The 15,463-nt window shown below is 39.2% G+C and overlaps 1 protein-coding gene across 1 annotated transcript in view; it reads left to right on the forward strand.

The window, feature by feature from the left end:
- The window catches only part of LOC107720869 (adhesion G protein-coupled receptor A3-like), a gene marked incomplete at its 5' end in the record, with an annotated part of 91,183 nt that overhangs the window by 14,753 nt on the left and 60,967 nt on the right, over positions 1–15,463 (forward strand). Inside the window, 3 exons of the mRNA XM_016528702.1 lie at positions 8,905–9,069; positions 10,887–11,109; positions 12,355–12,504. Of these exons, the coding sequence (XP_016384188.1) occupies positions 8,905–9,069; positions 10,887–11,109; positions 12,355–12,504 (538 nt within the window). The remainder of the gene's footprint in view (positions 1–8,904; positions 9,070–10,886; positions 11,110–12,354; positions 12,505–15,463) is intronic.

The raw sequence follows: 15,463 nt of genomic DNA on the forward strand, positions 1-15,463 counted from the left end.
ACTCACTCACTCACACACACACACACACACAATTTATTGTTCTCTCTGATGATTTTTGCCACTCTGGGCTGATTGGCTCTCGGGTGATGTGATGTGGTAACCATGGTGACTGGAGTTTCTCTCATTCTCTGATTATGGCTCTCTTTGTCTGATGAGGGTTTGTGTCTGTCTCTCAGGTTTGAGGACAGACAGATGAGAGAAAGACTAACAGCACACAGACACGCTTAGTGACATGCTTGACACACAAAAGTCAATTAACGATTTCATTTCCAGCAAACTTTGTTTTTCTAACAAACATATTCATTCACTGCTTTAATATGTTTGTTTTTCTGTTTCTATGAGTAAAACCTTTCACATAAACTGCTGTTGTGTTCATTGTTTATCCAGTCCATGTATTCTGTTCTCTTGACTCTCTCACATAACCTGCTCATCATGATCTAATGGTGCCTCAGAGGTGAGCAGACTCCATACGCAGCCAATATTTGCTTGACCTTTAGAGAAACATGGAGAATTTGATGATGAAATAGTCAGTGTCTCTTGCTTTGGGCTTAAACCTGAGACAAACCTTAGATCAACCTTAAAGCAATCTCAAATAAACTTTGTCTACTTTATCACTGAAACTGAAATATTCAACTCATTATGAGCTTTATTGAAGAACTGGTGGTTGCCAGTTTGTTGCTATTCGGTTACTAATGTGTTGTGGGTAGTTGCCAGGGCGTCGCAATGCAGTTGGTCATTGCCAGGGTGTCGCTATGTGGTTTCTTGTTACTATTATGTTGTGGGTGGTTGCCAGGGCATCGCTATGCAGTTGGACATTGCCAGGGTGTTGCTATGCGGTTGCTTGTTGCTGATGTGTTGTGGGTGGTTGCCAGGGCGTCGTTATGCAGTTGGTCATTGCCAGGGTGCTGCTATGCGGTTTCTTGTTGCTATTGTGTTGTGGGTGGTTGCCAGGGCGTCGCTATGCAGTTGGTCATTGCCAGGGTGTCGCTATGCGGTTGCTTGTTGCTGATGTGTTGTGGGTGGTTGCCAGGGCGTCGTTATGCAGTTGGTCATTGCCAGGGTGTCGCTATGTGGTTTCTTGTTGCTGATGTGTTGTGGGTAGTTTCCCAGGGCGTCGCTATGCAGTTGGTCATTGCCAGGGTGTTGCTATGCGGTTGCTTGTTGCTGATGTGTTGTGGGTGGTTGCCAGGGCGTCATTATGCAGTTGGTCATTGCCAGGGTGTTGCCAGGGGCGGACTGGCCATCTGGACGTTCTGGAGAACTCTGCCTGGCTGGTTCATCATCAAAGAAAAAGTGGCAGATTAAGTGACGTTGACGGCCGACAAAAGGGGGGCGCTAATGCAATCTATAGATTGTGGTCTCGCTCGTGATGGCAAGCGAAAAACGTGAAGATAAAGGCGGTTGGGAGGAGATAACATAGATAACATAAACAATTACATCAGGTTACCTTTGCTCGCCTCTCTCACTATAGAGCATGCCTATAGCACTTATAGCACTAAGTCGTGGCCTAATGGTTAGAGAGTCAGACTCGTAACTCAAAGGTCGTGGGTTCGAGTCTCAATACCAACAGGGATTGTAGGTGGGGGGAGTGAATAACCAGCGCCCTCTCCACCCTCAATACCATGACTGAGGTGAGACCCTTGAGCAAGAACTGGACCCCCAACTGCTCCAGGTGTGTGTGTGTGTTCACTACTCACTGCTGTATGTGTGCACTTGGATGGGTTAAATGCAGAGCATTAATTCCGAGTATGGGTCACCATACTTGGCCACACGTCACGTCTTTTCCTTTCCTTTCCTTCCTTTCCTATTGTAAAATCCCAGGACACCCCTAGTCTGAACGTTCACTGCTATTTATTACTCTGCATTGTCTGACATGAATATTCCATTCATTCATAAAGAGACAGCAGCGATTCTACAATGGGTTACATTTGAGAGATATTGAGTTAGAAAATAGAGTAAATGAAGTAGCCTATAAGGTGATTAGTCTGATTAACATGACACACAAACACACAGAGACATATGAATACTCAAATTGAAGAAGGTTTATAGACTCTAGGTTTATGTTTATCATTGTCATATGTGACCCTGGAGCACAAAACCAGTCATAAGTAGCACAGCCAAAAAATTTGTAGCAGTAGCCAAAAACTTGTTGCTGATGTGTTGTGGGTAGTTGCCAGGGCGTCGTTATGCAGTTGGTCATTGCCAGGGTGCTGCTATGCGGTTTCTTGTTGCTATTGTGTTGTGGGTGGTTGCCAGGGCGTCGTTATGCAGTTGGTCATTGCCAGGGTGCTGCTATGCGGTTTCTTGTTGCTATTGTGTTGTGGGTGGTTGCCAGGGCGTCGTTATGCAGTTGGTCATTGCCAGGGGGCTGCTATGCGGTTTCTTGTTGCTGATGTGTTGTGGGTGGTTGCCAGGGCGTCATTATGCAGTTGGTCATTGCCAGGGTGTTGCCAGGGGCGGACTGGCCATCTGGACGTTCTGGAGAACTCTGCCTGGCTGGTTCATCATCAAAGAAAAAGTGGCAGATTAAGTGACGTTGACGGCCGACAAAAGGGGGGCGCTAATGCAATCTATAGATTGTGGTCTCGCTCGTGATGGCAAGCGAAAAACGTGAAGATAAAGGCGGTTGGGAGGAGATAACATAAAAAAAGCGAACAATTACATCAGGTTACCTTTGCTCGCCTCTCTCACTATAGAGCATGCCTATAGCACTATTGGGGGGCAGTCGTGGCCTAATGGTTAGAGAGTCAGACTCGTAACTCAAAGGTCGTGGGTTCGAGTCTCAATACCAACAGGGATTGTAGGTGGGGGGAGTGAATAACCAGCGCCCTCTCCACCCTCAATACCATGACTGAGGTGAGACCCTTGAGCAAGAACTGGACCCCCAACTGCTCCAGGTGTGTGTGTGTGTTCACTACTCACTGCTGTATGTGTGCACTTGGATGGGTTAAATGCAGAGCATTAATTCCGAGTATGGGTCACCATACTTGGCCACACGTCACGTCTTTTCCTTTCCTTTCCTTCCTTTCCTATTGTAAAATCCCAGGACACCCCTAGTCTGAACGTTCACTGCTATTTATTACTCTGCATTGTCTGACATGAATATTCCATTCATTCATAAAGAGACAGCAGCGATTCTACAATGGGTTACATTTGAGAGATATTGAGTTAGAAAATAGAGTAAATGAAGTAGCCTATAAGGTGATTAGTCTGATTAACATGACACACAAACACACAGAGACATATGAATACTCAAATTGAAGAAGGTTTATAGACTCTAGGTTTATGTTTATCATTGTCATATGTGACCCTGGAGCACAAAACCAGTCATAAGTAGCACAGCCAAAAAATTTGTAGCAGTAGCCAAAAATACATTGTATGGGTTAAAATGATCGATTTTTCTTTTATGCCAAAAATCATCAGGATATTAAGTAAAGATCATGTTCCATGATGATATTTTGTAAATTTCCTACCATAAATATATCAAAACTTAATTTTTGATTAGTAATATGCATTGCTAAGAACTTCATTTGGACAACTTTAAAGATGATTTTCTCAATATTTAGATTTTTTTTGCACCCTCAGATTCCAGATTTTCAAATAGTTGTATCTCAGGCAAATATTGTCCTATCCTAACAAACCATACATTAATGGAAATATTATTTATTCAGCTTTCAGATTATGTGTAAATCTTAATTTTGAAAAATTGACCCTTATGATTGGTTTTGTGGTCCAGGGTCACATATACATTTTGCGTTCTGCTCTTTCACATAATTTGTAATGATTTTCTGGTTATAATGAAAATTGTATTGTTTTTAATGGAAACCGTAATCGTGCCTATTGTAGTAGTGCCTACTGGTGGCTTTTGTTACCACTAAATCCTAATGAAATATGTCCCAAAAAACACTACAGGAAACCATTATTTATTGGTTTTAATGGTTAAAAGTTGATGGTTTGTAATGTTTGTAATGGTATTTGTAGTGGAAATTATTAGAATTTCTGTGATGGTTTCTATCGTTTTTGTCAGCAGGGTCACCATGGGTTTTGTGATATTATCTGCCATAAATGTGATACATTGATTGTTGTAATACTGTGAGATAGTAGCGGCTGTTTGTAGTTGTGGTGGGCCTATTTGGGAGAAAATCCAGGGCCGTTTTTTTACTCCCGGTCCGTCCCTGGGTGCTGCTATGCAGTTGCTCAAGGGCACACACACAAAAAGAGGCAATTCAGACAGAAATAAAATGCACTGAAATTTAAATGCAAACCGAAAAAAAAACTGCACTTCACAATCGCGTATTGAACAGTGGATGTCGTACCTAACGATTCAATATTATATTGAGAATTGTGGCGTCCCTACTTGACACCATGTGATGATGTGTATGTGTGATGGAGTCTCTGGGCTCATTTTATACTCTCCTTCATACCATGCCAATCTGCAGCTCTGAACCTATTACTGTTCATGTGTCTCTGATTATGGCGTTTGCAACACTAAATTGATTCCCAGTTGGGTTTGATTCCCAGGAGACACTCGAGCTGATAGGATGTATAGCATGAATGCACCGTAAGTCACTTTTAGATCTACTAAATTAATACGCTTTATCAAACACGAGAGTGATGAAAGAGTGTTTTTGTTAGTCTTTTAGTATTGAATATTTCATTGATATTTCACATTTATTTACCTGTTCTTATTCAAGCTCCAGCGATACTGACTTGAAGAGAGTCTCTATAGTGGGCAGAAGTATTTTCATACTCTGGGTTTTGAAATATTCATCAGCGAAGCCCCCGACTTCAGCACTCACAGGCCTGTTATTATCCTCAGATTGTGAAATATCAGTGCATGAGAGTAAATGCTGCTAATGAAGTGCTTTGGAGACAATTGTGGATGACTGGACAATAGAGCTCTGTTGTGTGAATGTAGGTCACTGTGTGTGTGTGTGTTCTCTTTGATGCTCGTACAGAAATGCATTTTATTTGAAAGAAAATGTGAGTAGTGCATACAGGACTTACTGCCATGATGCTTTGATGTTGTGGGTGGTTGTCATGGTGTTGCTATGTGGTTGCTTGTTGCTAATGTGTTGTGGGTGGTTGTTAGGGTGTTGCTGTGTGGTTGTTAATGTGTTGTGGGTGGTTGCCAGGGTGTTGGTATGTAGTTGATTGTTGCTGATGTGCTGTGAGTGGTTACCAGGGTGTTGCTATGTGGTTGCTAATGTGTTGTGGGTGGTTGCCAGGGTGTTTCTATGCAGTTGCTAATGTATTGTGGGTGGTTGCCAGGGTGTTGCTATGTGGTTGCTAATGTGTTGTATGTGGTTGCCAGGGTGCTGCTATGTGGTTGTTTGTTGCTAATGTGTTGTGAGTGGTTGGCAGGGTGTTTAAATGCCGTTGCTAATGTGTTGTGGGTGGTTGCCGGGTTTCGTTATGCAGTTGGTGGTTGTTAGGGTCTTGCTATGTGGTTGCTACAGTGTTGTGGGTGGTTGCCAGGTGGTTGCTATGCGGTTGCTAATACATTATGGGTGGTTGCCAGGGTGTTGCTATACAGTTGCTAATGCATTGTGGGTGGTTGCCAGGGTGTTTCTATGCAGTTGCTAATTTGTTGTGGGTGGTTGCCAGGGTGTTTCTATGCAGTTGCTAATGCATTGTGGGTGTTTGCCAGGGTGTTGCTATGCGGTTGCCAATGTGTTGTGGGTATTCCTAGGTGGTTGCTAGGGTGTTCTGGGTGGTTGATGAGGTCCACATGAATGAGTACATAATGATGTTAAAAAAAAAACATGTAGAGAGAAAATAAAGTTAATTTTGATGCCATTTGATTATGGTGTGTGTGTGTGATGGAGACTCTGGGCTGGTTTGGACTTGGTTCAGAATGGTCTCTCATTTAGTCTGAGCTCATGAGAGGAAATCACTGCAGCTGTAAACGTGCTCACAGACCAACCACAAACTCCATCTCCTCAGACATTAGAGCAACAACAACTCATTATATTTCACAAAGACTGAGAGAGAAGAGGAGAAATGATGTGGCAGATGTTTAAATGGGTAGTTCACCCAAAAGCTTTCAAAATTCATAAAATCTAATAAAATAAAGGTTCATACTTCACTGATCAGTCATTGGTCTTTCATAGCTCATATGAATGGAGATCTCCGTTATATTTCATTCACATTTGTTCATGTTTAAAGGAGACAAGTGAGATAACTGGGCTCTTTTTCTCAGGAGAAACATCTCCGTCAGGAGAATTCAGCAACGTTTAATCTCATTCTTGCCTAGGAGCAATAGTTGAGATATTAAAGATATTTTTTTACAAATATTGTTAATTCTATGCAAAATTGCTTTTGTTCCTCTAGTGCAAATCGCTTTGGATAGAAGTGTCTGCTAAATGCATAAATTGAATGTAATTCCTCATGTTCTAAACCAGTATGACATTATTTGTTTTGTGTAACACAACAGGAGATGTTTAGCAGGTTTTTATTCTTTGTGTTTGTTGTGTATATTCTGCTTGTGTCGTATCATTTATTTGTCATCATATGAGTTCAGAGCATCTCTCGTGTCTCTTTAGGGGAAGCACTCTGTTATTTTTGGCGTGTGGTTGTCAGTTTAACGGGGCACAAGCACAGTTGCCCGGCCACAGAGCTCTGCTCCACGCCACAGCTCTTCAGAGCGCTCTCTGAGCCATATGTGCTACAGATGGGTAAGTCTCTAGTGCTGCCGCGGGCCGGTCCGAGGTCATTAATCAGGGCTCTAAGTGCTGCCGGACCACAGCAGAGAGGAATAATGGGCCATAATCAGACGTCATCAGAACATCAGGATGATTTACCTGGATAATCTCCTAGATAGACACTAAAAATGGCTGCATTGCACTCTGGATATTAATTAATTTCTCCTGAAGCATGCCTCTAATTACGACATACTACTTGTAAACTGCTTTTAAAGGAGAAATGTGTATTTTCCCCTTATTTGACTGAAGGAGGGACCTGAGTTATATCGTAGAAATTCAGTAATTGACTCTTAATTTGCTGGGCTAGTACACAACCACCTGGCACACTTTAGCAACCACCTAGCAACACCCTGGCAACCACCTAACAACACCCTTGGAACCACCTTAAACATCCTAGCAACACCCTAGCAACCACCTAGCACATTATATCAACCACATAGTAACACCCAGGCAACCACCTAACAACACCCTTGGAACTGCCTTGAACATCCTAGCAACACCTTAGCAACCACCTATCACATTATATCAGCCATATAGCAACACCCTGGCAACCACCTAGTATGCCCAAGCAACCTCCTAGCAGCATTCTTTGACCACCAAGTTCATCCTTAAAACTACCTAGTACACATTTGTAACCAGCTAGCCTAGCACACCCTAGCAACTTCATGGCATCAGCTTGGTATTCACTCACATTTTCAGAAAATGTATAAATCTGATTATTTCTATAATTCTGTAATTTTGATAGTGTAAAATTTGATGTAGAATTAAACACAGCTACTTTAATGCTGGTTTGGGCCAAACCTAGCAAACCTTTGCAACCACCTAACGACACCCTTGCAACCACCTAGCAACACACTTTCAACCACCTAACACACCCTAGAAACCACATAGCAACACACTGGCAACTACTTAGCAACACCCCAGCAACCATCTAGCACACCTTAGCAACTACACAGCAACACCCTGGCATTCACTTAGCAACACCCTATCAACCACCTAGCAACTACACAGCAACAGTCCAGCAACCACTTAGCAACAACACAGAAACATCACAGAAACAACTTAGCAACCACTTAGCAACTACACAGAAACATCCCAGCAACCACCTAGCACACCTTAGCAACTACACAGCAACACCATGACATCCACTTAGCAACACCCTAGCAACCACCTAGCAACTACACAGAAACATCCCAGCAACCACCTAGCAACACCCTAGCAACTTCATAGCAACACCTTGGTAGTCACTCACATTTTCAGAAAATGTACAAATCTGGTTATGTCTGTATTTCTGTAATTTTGATGCCATAAAATTTGCTGCAGAATTGCACACTGCTGCTTTAACGCTGGTTTGAGCCAAATGTAAATCTAATAGCTGACTACAAAACTGACAATTAAAGTTGAAGAACAGTCTGCTGTGGAAGAGTTTAATCTATGTTTAAAGACACAAACATCAGTCTCCACACACTCAAGCACGGAATGAAAACTGACAGTCATTAAGTCTGGGAACTTGTCACCTAAACTGAGGTCCCCATGGGTACCGAAGCTTATAAATCAGTTTTTTTGAGAAAGTAAAAATGCATAAAGTTTTCTGTGAGGGGTAGGGTTGGTGTAGGGCGATAGAAAATACAGTTTGTACAGTATAAAAACCATTACGCCTATGGAGAATCCCTACAAGGATAGCTAACCAGACGTGTGTGTGTGTGAGAGGGATTACGGACTTGAGCAGTCACTGTCTCTCTCTCTGAGCCTCTAATCATTTTTACTGTGAAAGATTTGAGCGCTCACTGAGCCACTTACTATTCCACAGCCAGTGTTTGCATGCATGAATCGTTCGCGTCCCTCAATGTTTCCCTCGAAAATGTTGTAGCAATGCAGGAACAAAAGCTTCTACAGTGTATTAATAATGCAAAGCTGAATATGAATGAGTCCGAATAACCTCAGTCTTGTGTTTGCCGGTGCTCAGTATCACATTGATGGATTCAATTTTAATTAAACAGCCACTCAAATAGAATTTATTTTGCACTTCGAAAATGTGCATCGTTTATTATTTGAATAGATGCAAAAACATACATTTCATAAAGAAAAAAAAAGCCTTTTTAATGATAACTGAACACAATGCTCATGTTCTTGACTGTCCGTGTGTTAAACTGGCTCATATTCAAGTGTGACTCAGTGCCGTCTCACCCTCGTTTCGCAGCGAGCTCATCCTGTCCAACATCGATGCCGGCGTTTCCGGAAATTGGCAGTGTCACGTGACCAGTTCCCGTGGCAACAGCTCAATCGGCATGGAGATCGTGGTGCTGGAGACGACGGCGCTGTACTGCGCGGCCGAGAGGGTCAGTAGCAACAAGGGCGACTTCAGGTGTGTCCGCGGCTACAGACATCACACACAGACACAGAGCGCCAGCTTAAAGGGACCGTTCACCCAAACTTGAAAATCCTGTCATCATTTACTCACCCTCATGTCGTTCCAAACCTGTATGAGTTTCTTTCTTCTGTTAAACACAAAATAAGCTATTTTGAAGAATGCTGGGATCCCAACAGTTGTATTATGGAAGTTAATGGCTACCGTCAATGTTTATAATAATTACTTTTTTTTTTTTTCTCTCCGTGTGCAACAGAAGAATGAAACTCATTCAGGTTTGGAGTGAACTATGCCTGTAAAAACCACATCACAGATTGTGTAATTACTTTTTTTTTTTTTTCTCTCCGTGTGCAACAGAAGAATGAAACTCATTCAGGTTTGGAGTGAACTATGCCTGTAAAAACCACATCACAGATTGTGTAATTGTGATGCTTCAGTGCCTCCTTTTTATTTTAATGTCAGTTCTCTGATTCATCTGCTTTTATAGCTCCATGTTCATTCTGTGTTTATGCAGCACACATCTGTAATGGGCTGGAAAATGAGCCTGTTGTTAGCAGAGGAATTCATGTAATTTGTGCATTACTGACAACAACAAACGGACACTGTTCATGTTCACAAACTCATGTGAGAAACTCGTCAAAAGACACTGCCATTCAACAGTTTGGGGTCAGAAATTAATATTTTTATTCAGCAAAGATGCATTAAATTGATCAGAAGTGACAGTAAAGACATTGATAATGTTACAGAAGATTTATATTTCAAATAAATGCTGTTCTTCTGAACTTTCTATTCATCTGTGAATCCTGAAAAATAAAATGTATCACAGTTTCCACAAAAATATTGTGCAGCACAACTGTGTTCAACATTGATAATAATCAGAAATGTTTCTTGAGAAATTTCAGCTTTGATCACAGCAATAAATTACAATTTAACACATATTCACATAGAAAACAGCTGTGTGTATATATATATATATATATATATATATATTATGGTTTTCAATCCTCAATTTCTAATTGTTATCATCAAAGACAGGAATAAATTTCAGCTTAAATTATTATAATTTTAAATGGAAATTATTATTGAATTATATTTCAAAATTTTTACTGTGTTTTTGACCAAATAAATGCTTCCTTGTTGAGCATATGAGACTTCTTTCAAAAAACATTTAAAAATCTAAATTATTAAAAACTTTTGACAGGTAGTGTAAGTAAAAAAAAAAAGTGTATGTGTATATATATATATACATTTTTACAATTTATTATGTATTATTTATTATTATCATCAAAGACAGGAATAAATTTCACCTTAAATTATTATTATTTCAAATAGAAATTATTATTAAATTAGAAAACAGTCATTTTAAATTGTAATAACACTTCACAATAGTACTGTTTTTACTGTATTATACTGAAGAACCCCAAACTTTTGAGTGGTCATGTAAAACATCTGAATGTTATCGTGTTATCTCGCAAAATATTACAGCCAGTGTCATTTATAGTAAAGAAAGATGCTCAAGCATGCGTTCCAAACACAACATTTGGCAAAGAACTATAAATTCTATAAATTAATATATATAAATGTACTTTATAAAACAGATAGTTCCGGTCCTTGATTCTGATTGGCTGAGCCGCGTTCAAAGCTGTTGTAAATTGCTCTACAAACATACACCGCATCATATGACCCCTTTAATAAATGATCTACTAAAAAAATCACCAGCTGATTCAAACCACACTGAGACATCAAACATGACAAAGAAAGGTGACATTAGTGAAGAGAAAGCAGACTCTTGATCTGATGAATCACGTTCACAGGTGGCCGAAGACGTTGGCTGGTTTCATGGCCTTCCTGCCGTGTGCTGTGTCCAGCTCTAGCTCCGCCCCTCAGGAGAAGAGGGCGTGGTCCCGCTCTGACTCCACCTCTCAGGAGAAAAGGGCGTGGCGCAGGTGCGACCGCATGGGCCGCTGGGCGGAGCACGACTATAACCAGTGCTCATACGTGAGCCAGTTCACCCGCAGCCTGCATGAGCTCACACAGGTGCGTACCTTCATCATCATCATCATCATCATCATCATTCTCATCAGCAGCGAGTGTTTTATTGCAGTCTCAGACCGAATGGTGCTTTCAGAGGGGTGTTATCCTGCTGGAATCGCTTCTGGCGCGACACACCTGATTATACGGAGCAGGTGTTCAACTTGATTTACTCAATCACTTGTGTGTTAAAGGCTGAAAGCATCCGCAGCAAGGGATCCTTTGACGATTGATTGGCTCTCAATAATCTTCACAATTATTATTTTAAGTTGCTTTGGACCTGTGTAAATCTGTAGTAACAGGTGATCCGATCACACTAGTTCAGTGCTAAACACAGATTCAGACAGAATCTAAAGTGTTTTATTAGTCACATGAAAATAACATTTGTAGTTCAAACACTTAATGCATCCTGACGACATACAATATTCGAGCACACAATATTAGAAGCCAAAACATGCATTTCAACTAGTTATTTTTAGAAAGAAATAACCATCTGAAAAATTTGGAAAAGCGAATATAGAGTAGCGTTTAAAAATTTGGGACTGATAAGATTTTTAAGTGATAAGAAGGGGTTGATATGTTTTGAAAGAAGTCTCTTCTGCTCTCTATTTGTTTTCTATTTAAAAATAATTTAAAATGTAATTTATTTCTGTGATTGATGATGAAATTTGAAAATTAAGGACATTCATATATTTTAACTTGGACTTCTTGTCAAACATTTGTAGCTAATAATTGTTCTGAATAATATTTCTGAAAGAAGTCTCATCAAGGCTGCATTTATTTGATCAAAAATACAGTAAAAATTGTGAAATATTATTACAATTTAAAACGGCTGTTTTCTATGTGAATATCTGTTAAACTGTAATTTATTTCTGTGATCAAAGCTGTATTTTCAGCATCATTCCTCCAGTCTTCAGTGTCACATGATCTTCAGAAATCAGTATAATATGTTGTGCTGCCCAATATTTTTGAGGAAACTGTGATACATTTTGTTTTTCAGGATTCACAGATGAATAGAAAGTTCAAAAGAACAGCATTTATTTGAAATAGAAATCCTTTGTGACATTATAAATGTCTTTACTGACACTTTTGATCAATTTAATGCATCGTTTTTATATAAAAGTATAAATTTCTTTTAAAAGCATTCTTACTGACACCAAGCTTTTGAGCAGCAGTCCTGATGAACATGCAGAGACACACGGATGTCACTAAATATGCTGAGATGACTATAATCTTCTGGTTCTCTCTCAGATGTCGGTGAACGTCTCCAGCGCTCTGGCGTTGGCGCAGCAGCTCTCGTCTCTCACCAGCAGGGCGGCGCTGTTTGGAGACATGATGGATGTGATATTTGTCACTCATCTGGTAGAAAGACTCACACGCCTGGTGGATCATGTGAGAGAGGTGAGAATCACATCCCATCACGCCTCAGTCGGACTATTTCTGGGAAATGTGTCAAAATGAAGTGAGTTTATGCTTAAAACAAGAAAAAATATCTGCCAAAAATTATTATAGTTAACCAAATGGAGAAAAAAGTCATTACTTGAATTACTATCTATCTATCTATCTATCTATCTATCTATCTATCTATCATCAACTAAAATGAAAATTAATAAAAACTATAAAGAACTATTTAAAAAAAATGCTTAAAATGAGAAGTATCTGCCAAAAATATCATCATAAGCAACTTAAACTTATTTTATTTCAGCATTTCTCATTTTCATTTAGTTTAACCTGATGTACTAAAATAGAATTAAAATGGAAATAAAAATTAATAAAACTATAAAGACATCAAAAAAATTCTTAAAATTAGAAAAAATATCTGTCAAAATATCCTGTTATAAGCAGGGTTCTTATAGTAAACCAACTAAAATAAAATAAATAGAAAAAATAGAAAAACAAACTTATTATTATTAATTTTCATTTAGTTTAACTTAAAAAAATTATTTAAACTATTTTATTTCAGCATTTCTCATTTAGTTAGGTTGGCTTGAGAAAAATGCTAATCATGCTAGAAATATGCCATCAACATGCTAATCATGCTAGAAACATGTTAATCACATTAGTAACAACATGTTAATCATGCTAGAAACATAATTAGCAACATGCTAGCTACATGATAATCATGCTAGCAACACTTTAATCACTTTAGAATCATGCTAGCAACATGCTAATAATGCTAAGAACACGCTGGTAAAATGCTAATCATGCTAGAAATATGCCATCAACATGCTAATCATGCTAGAAACATGTTAATCACATTAGAAACATGCTAACAACATGTTAATCATGTTAGTAAAATGATAATCATGATAAAAACATTCTAGCAAACATGCTAATCATGCTAAAAACTGGTTAACATCATGCTAGAAACATGCTAGCAACACGTTAATCACTTTAGAAACATGCTAGCAACATGTTAATCATGCTAAGAACACACTAGTAACATGTTAATCATGCTAAAAACATGCTAGCAACATGTTAAACATGCTAGAAACATGCTGTCAACATCCATCTAATCGATCTACAGGTGCATCTCAATAAATTAGAATGTCGTGGAAAAGTTCATTTATTTCAGTAATTCAACTCAAATTGTGAAACTCGTGTATTAAATAAATTCAGTGCACACAGACTGAAGTAGTTTAAGTCTTTGGTTCTTTTAATTGTGATGATTTTGGCTCACATTTAACAAAAACCCACCAATTCACAATCTCAACAAATTAGAATATGGTGACAGGCCAATCAGCTAATCAACTCAAAATCAAACTTCAAGCTTTTACAACTGCTTTATACTTTCAGCCTAGGCTTTCTCAAGCCAACCTAGAGTTTGTCTTGACGAACTTTGTCTAGTTTAACTTGACGTACTAAAACAACTAGAACTAAAACAGAAATAAAAATGAATAAAAACCAAGTAGATTTAAAAAAGTTATAAAATGACAAAATAGCTAAAACTTTAAAATTAAACTGAAAATATAAAATAAAAACTAATTCAAAATATTACTAAAATGTTTAATAGTATTTCAGTGGTACTGAAGTAACACTGGTTTTAAGCACTCACTAGATCTGGATAATTTTCATTTAATTGAAATTCACTTCATCTTGATTTAAGAATGTTTCAATTTTTGTGCTGGAAAGCAAGACAAAGACCCTGAGGAAGAGCGTTATATGATCAGTGTGAAGTGAAGTCCGCTCACATGTAGACTGCAGTCGTATATCTCACGCTCTGATGTGTGACTCTGTCTCTTCCTCTGCTACTATGCAATTTAGATGCAATTTGAGTCACTTGACGCTGTTATCAGCTATTTTCAGCTTTAAGTGTTACGTACACATGTTCACTCAACACGTTTAGCATTTTAATAACACCACCTCAAGAGCTCTAGGAGGCTGTTTATGTGTGAATGAGGAGAAAACACACTCACTCGCTTTGGAGAAATTTGTATTAATTACATAACTTTTGCTGCCATATGTGACATACACTACATGCTAAGTATGCAAACATTTGCATTCATTAGGAAGAGGCTCTTAATTCACGTTTAACTGACAGCATTCAAGGTTTACATTTTATCAGTACATGTTTTCATGAACCCTTTGGAAAGCAGCAGTGCAAATGAGTTAATTTATAATAAACAAAATATACAATATATATAAAAATCCAACATTATTAAACCATTATAAAAGTTTTGATATAGGCTATTCCATCCACATTTGCATTGCAAGTAAGATTGGAAATGTATTTTCTTGTCCCTGAAATACATTTTGAAATATATTAATGTTGAATTTTAAATAAAAAAATATATTTAATTGAGCTTCACTATATTCACTATATTTCTGTCACGGTGTGCCTACTGTCAAGGAGCGAGGAGATGAAGGAGATTCCAGAATTATCACAGACTTTATTTACAACATAGAAAACCACACATAGGACACAGGGATCAACGTTCATACAACAAGTAGACCCGACCAAACCAAACTGAACAGACTGGGGCTTATAAACACGGGGGAATGAGGATAATTAACTAAACACAGCTGGGAACAAATGAAGAACTAATCGGGGAACATAATGGGAACAGAAAAAGGAAGAACCAAATATGGGCATAAGGAACACATGGAAATACCAGGACATGGAGTACAAGGAACAAAGAAACACAAAACACGGAACAGAGTCTGACATTACTCCCCCCTCCCGGAAGCTCTGGAAGCCATGGCGGAGCAGTCAGCTCGGGGAGCCATGGCAGATCAGGCAGACCAGGAATCCATGGGGGGGCAGGCAGACTAGGAGGCCATGGTGGAGCAGGCAGTTCAGGAGGCCATGGCGGAGCAGACAGCTCGGGGAGCCATGGCGGAACAGGGAGCGCGGGGAGCA

This window comes from Sinocyclocheilus rhinocerous, unplaced genomic scaffold, assembly GCF_001515625.1.
Source record: "Sinocyclocheilus rhinocerous isolate Xijiao unplaced genomic scaffold, SAMN03320098_v1.1 scaffold5941, whole genome shotgun sequence".
Taxonomy (NCBI): domain Eukaryota; kingdom Metazoa; phylum Chordata; class Actinopteri; order Cypriniformes; family Cyprinidae; genus Sinocyclocheilus; species Sinocyclocheilus rhinocerous.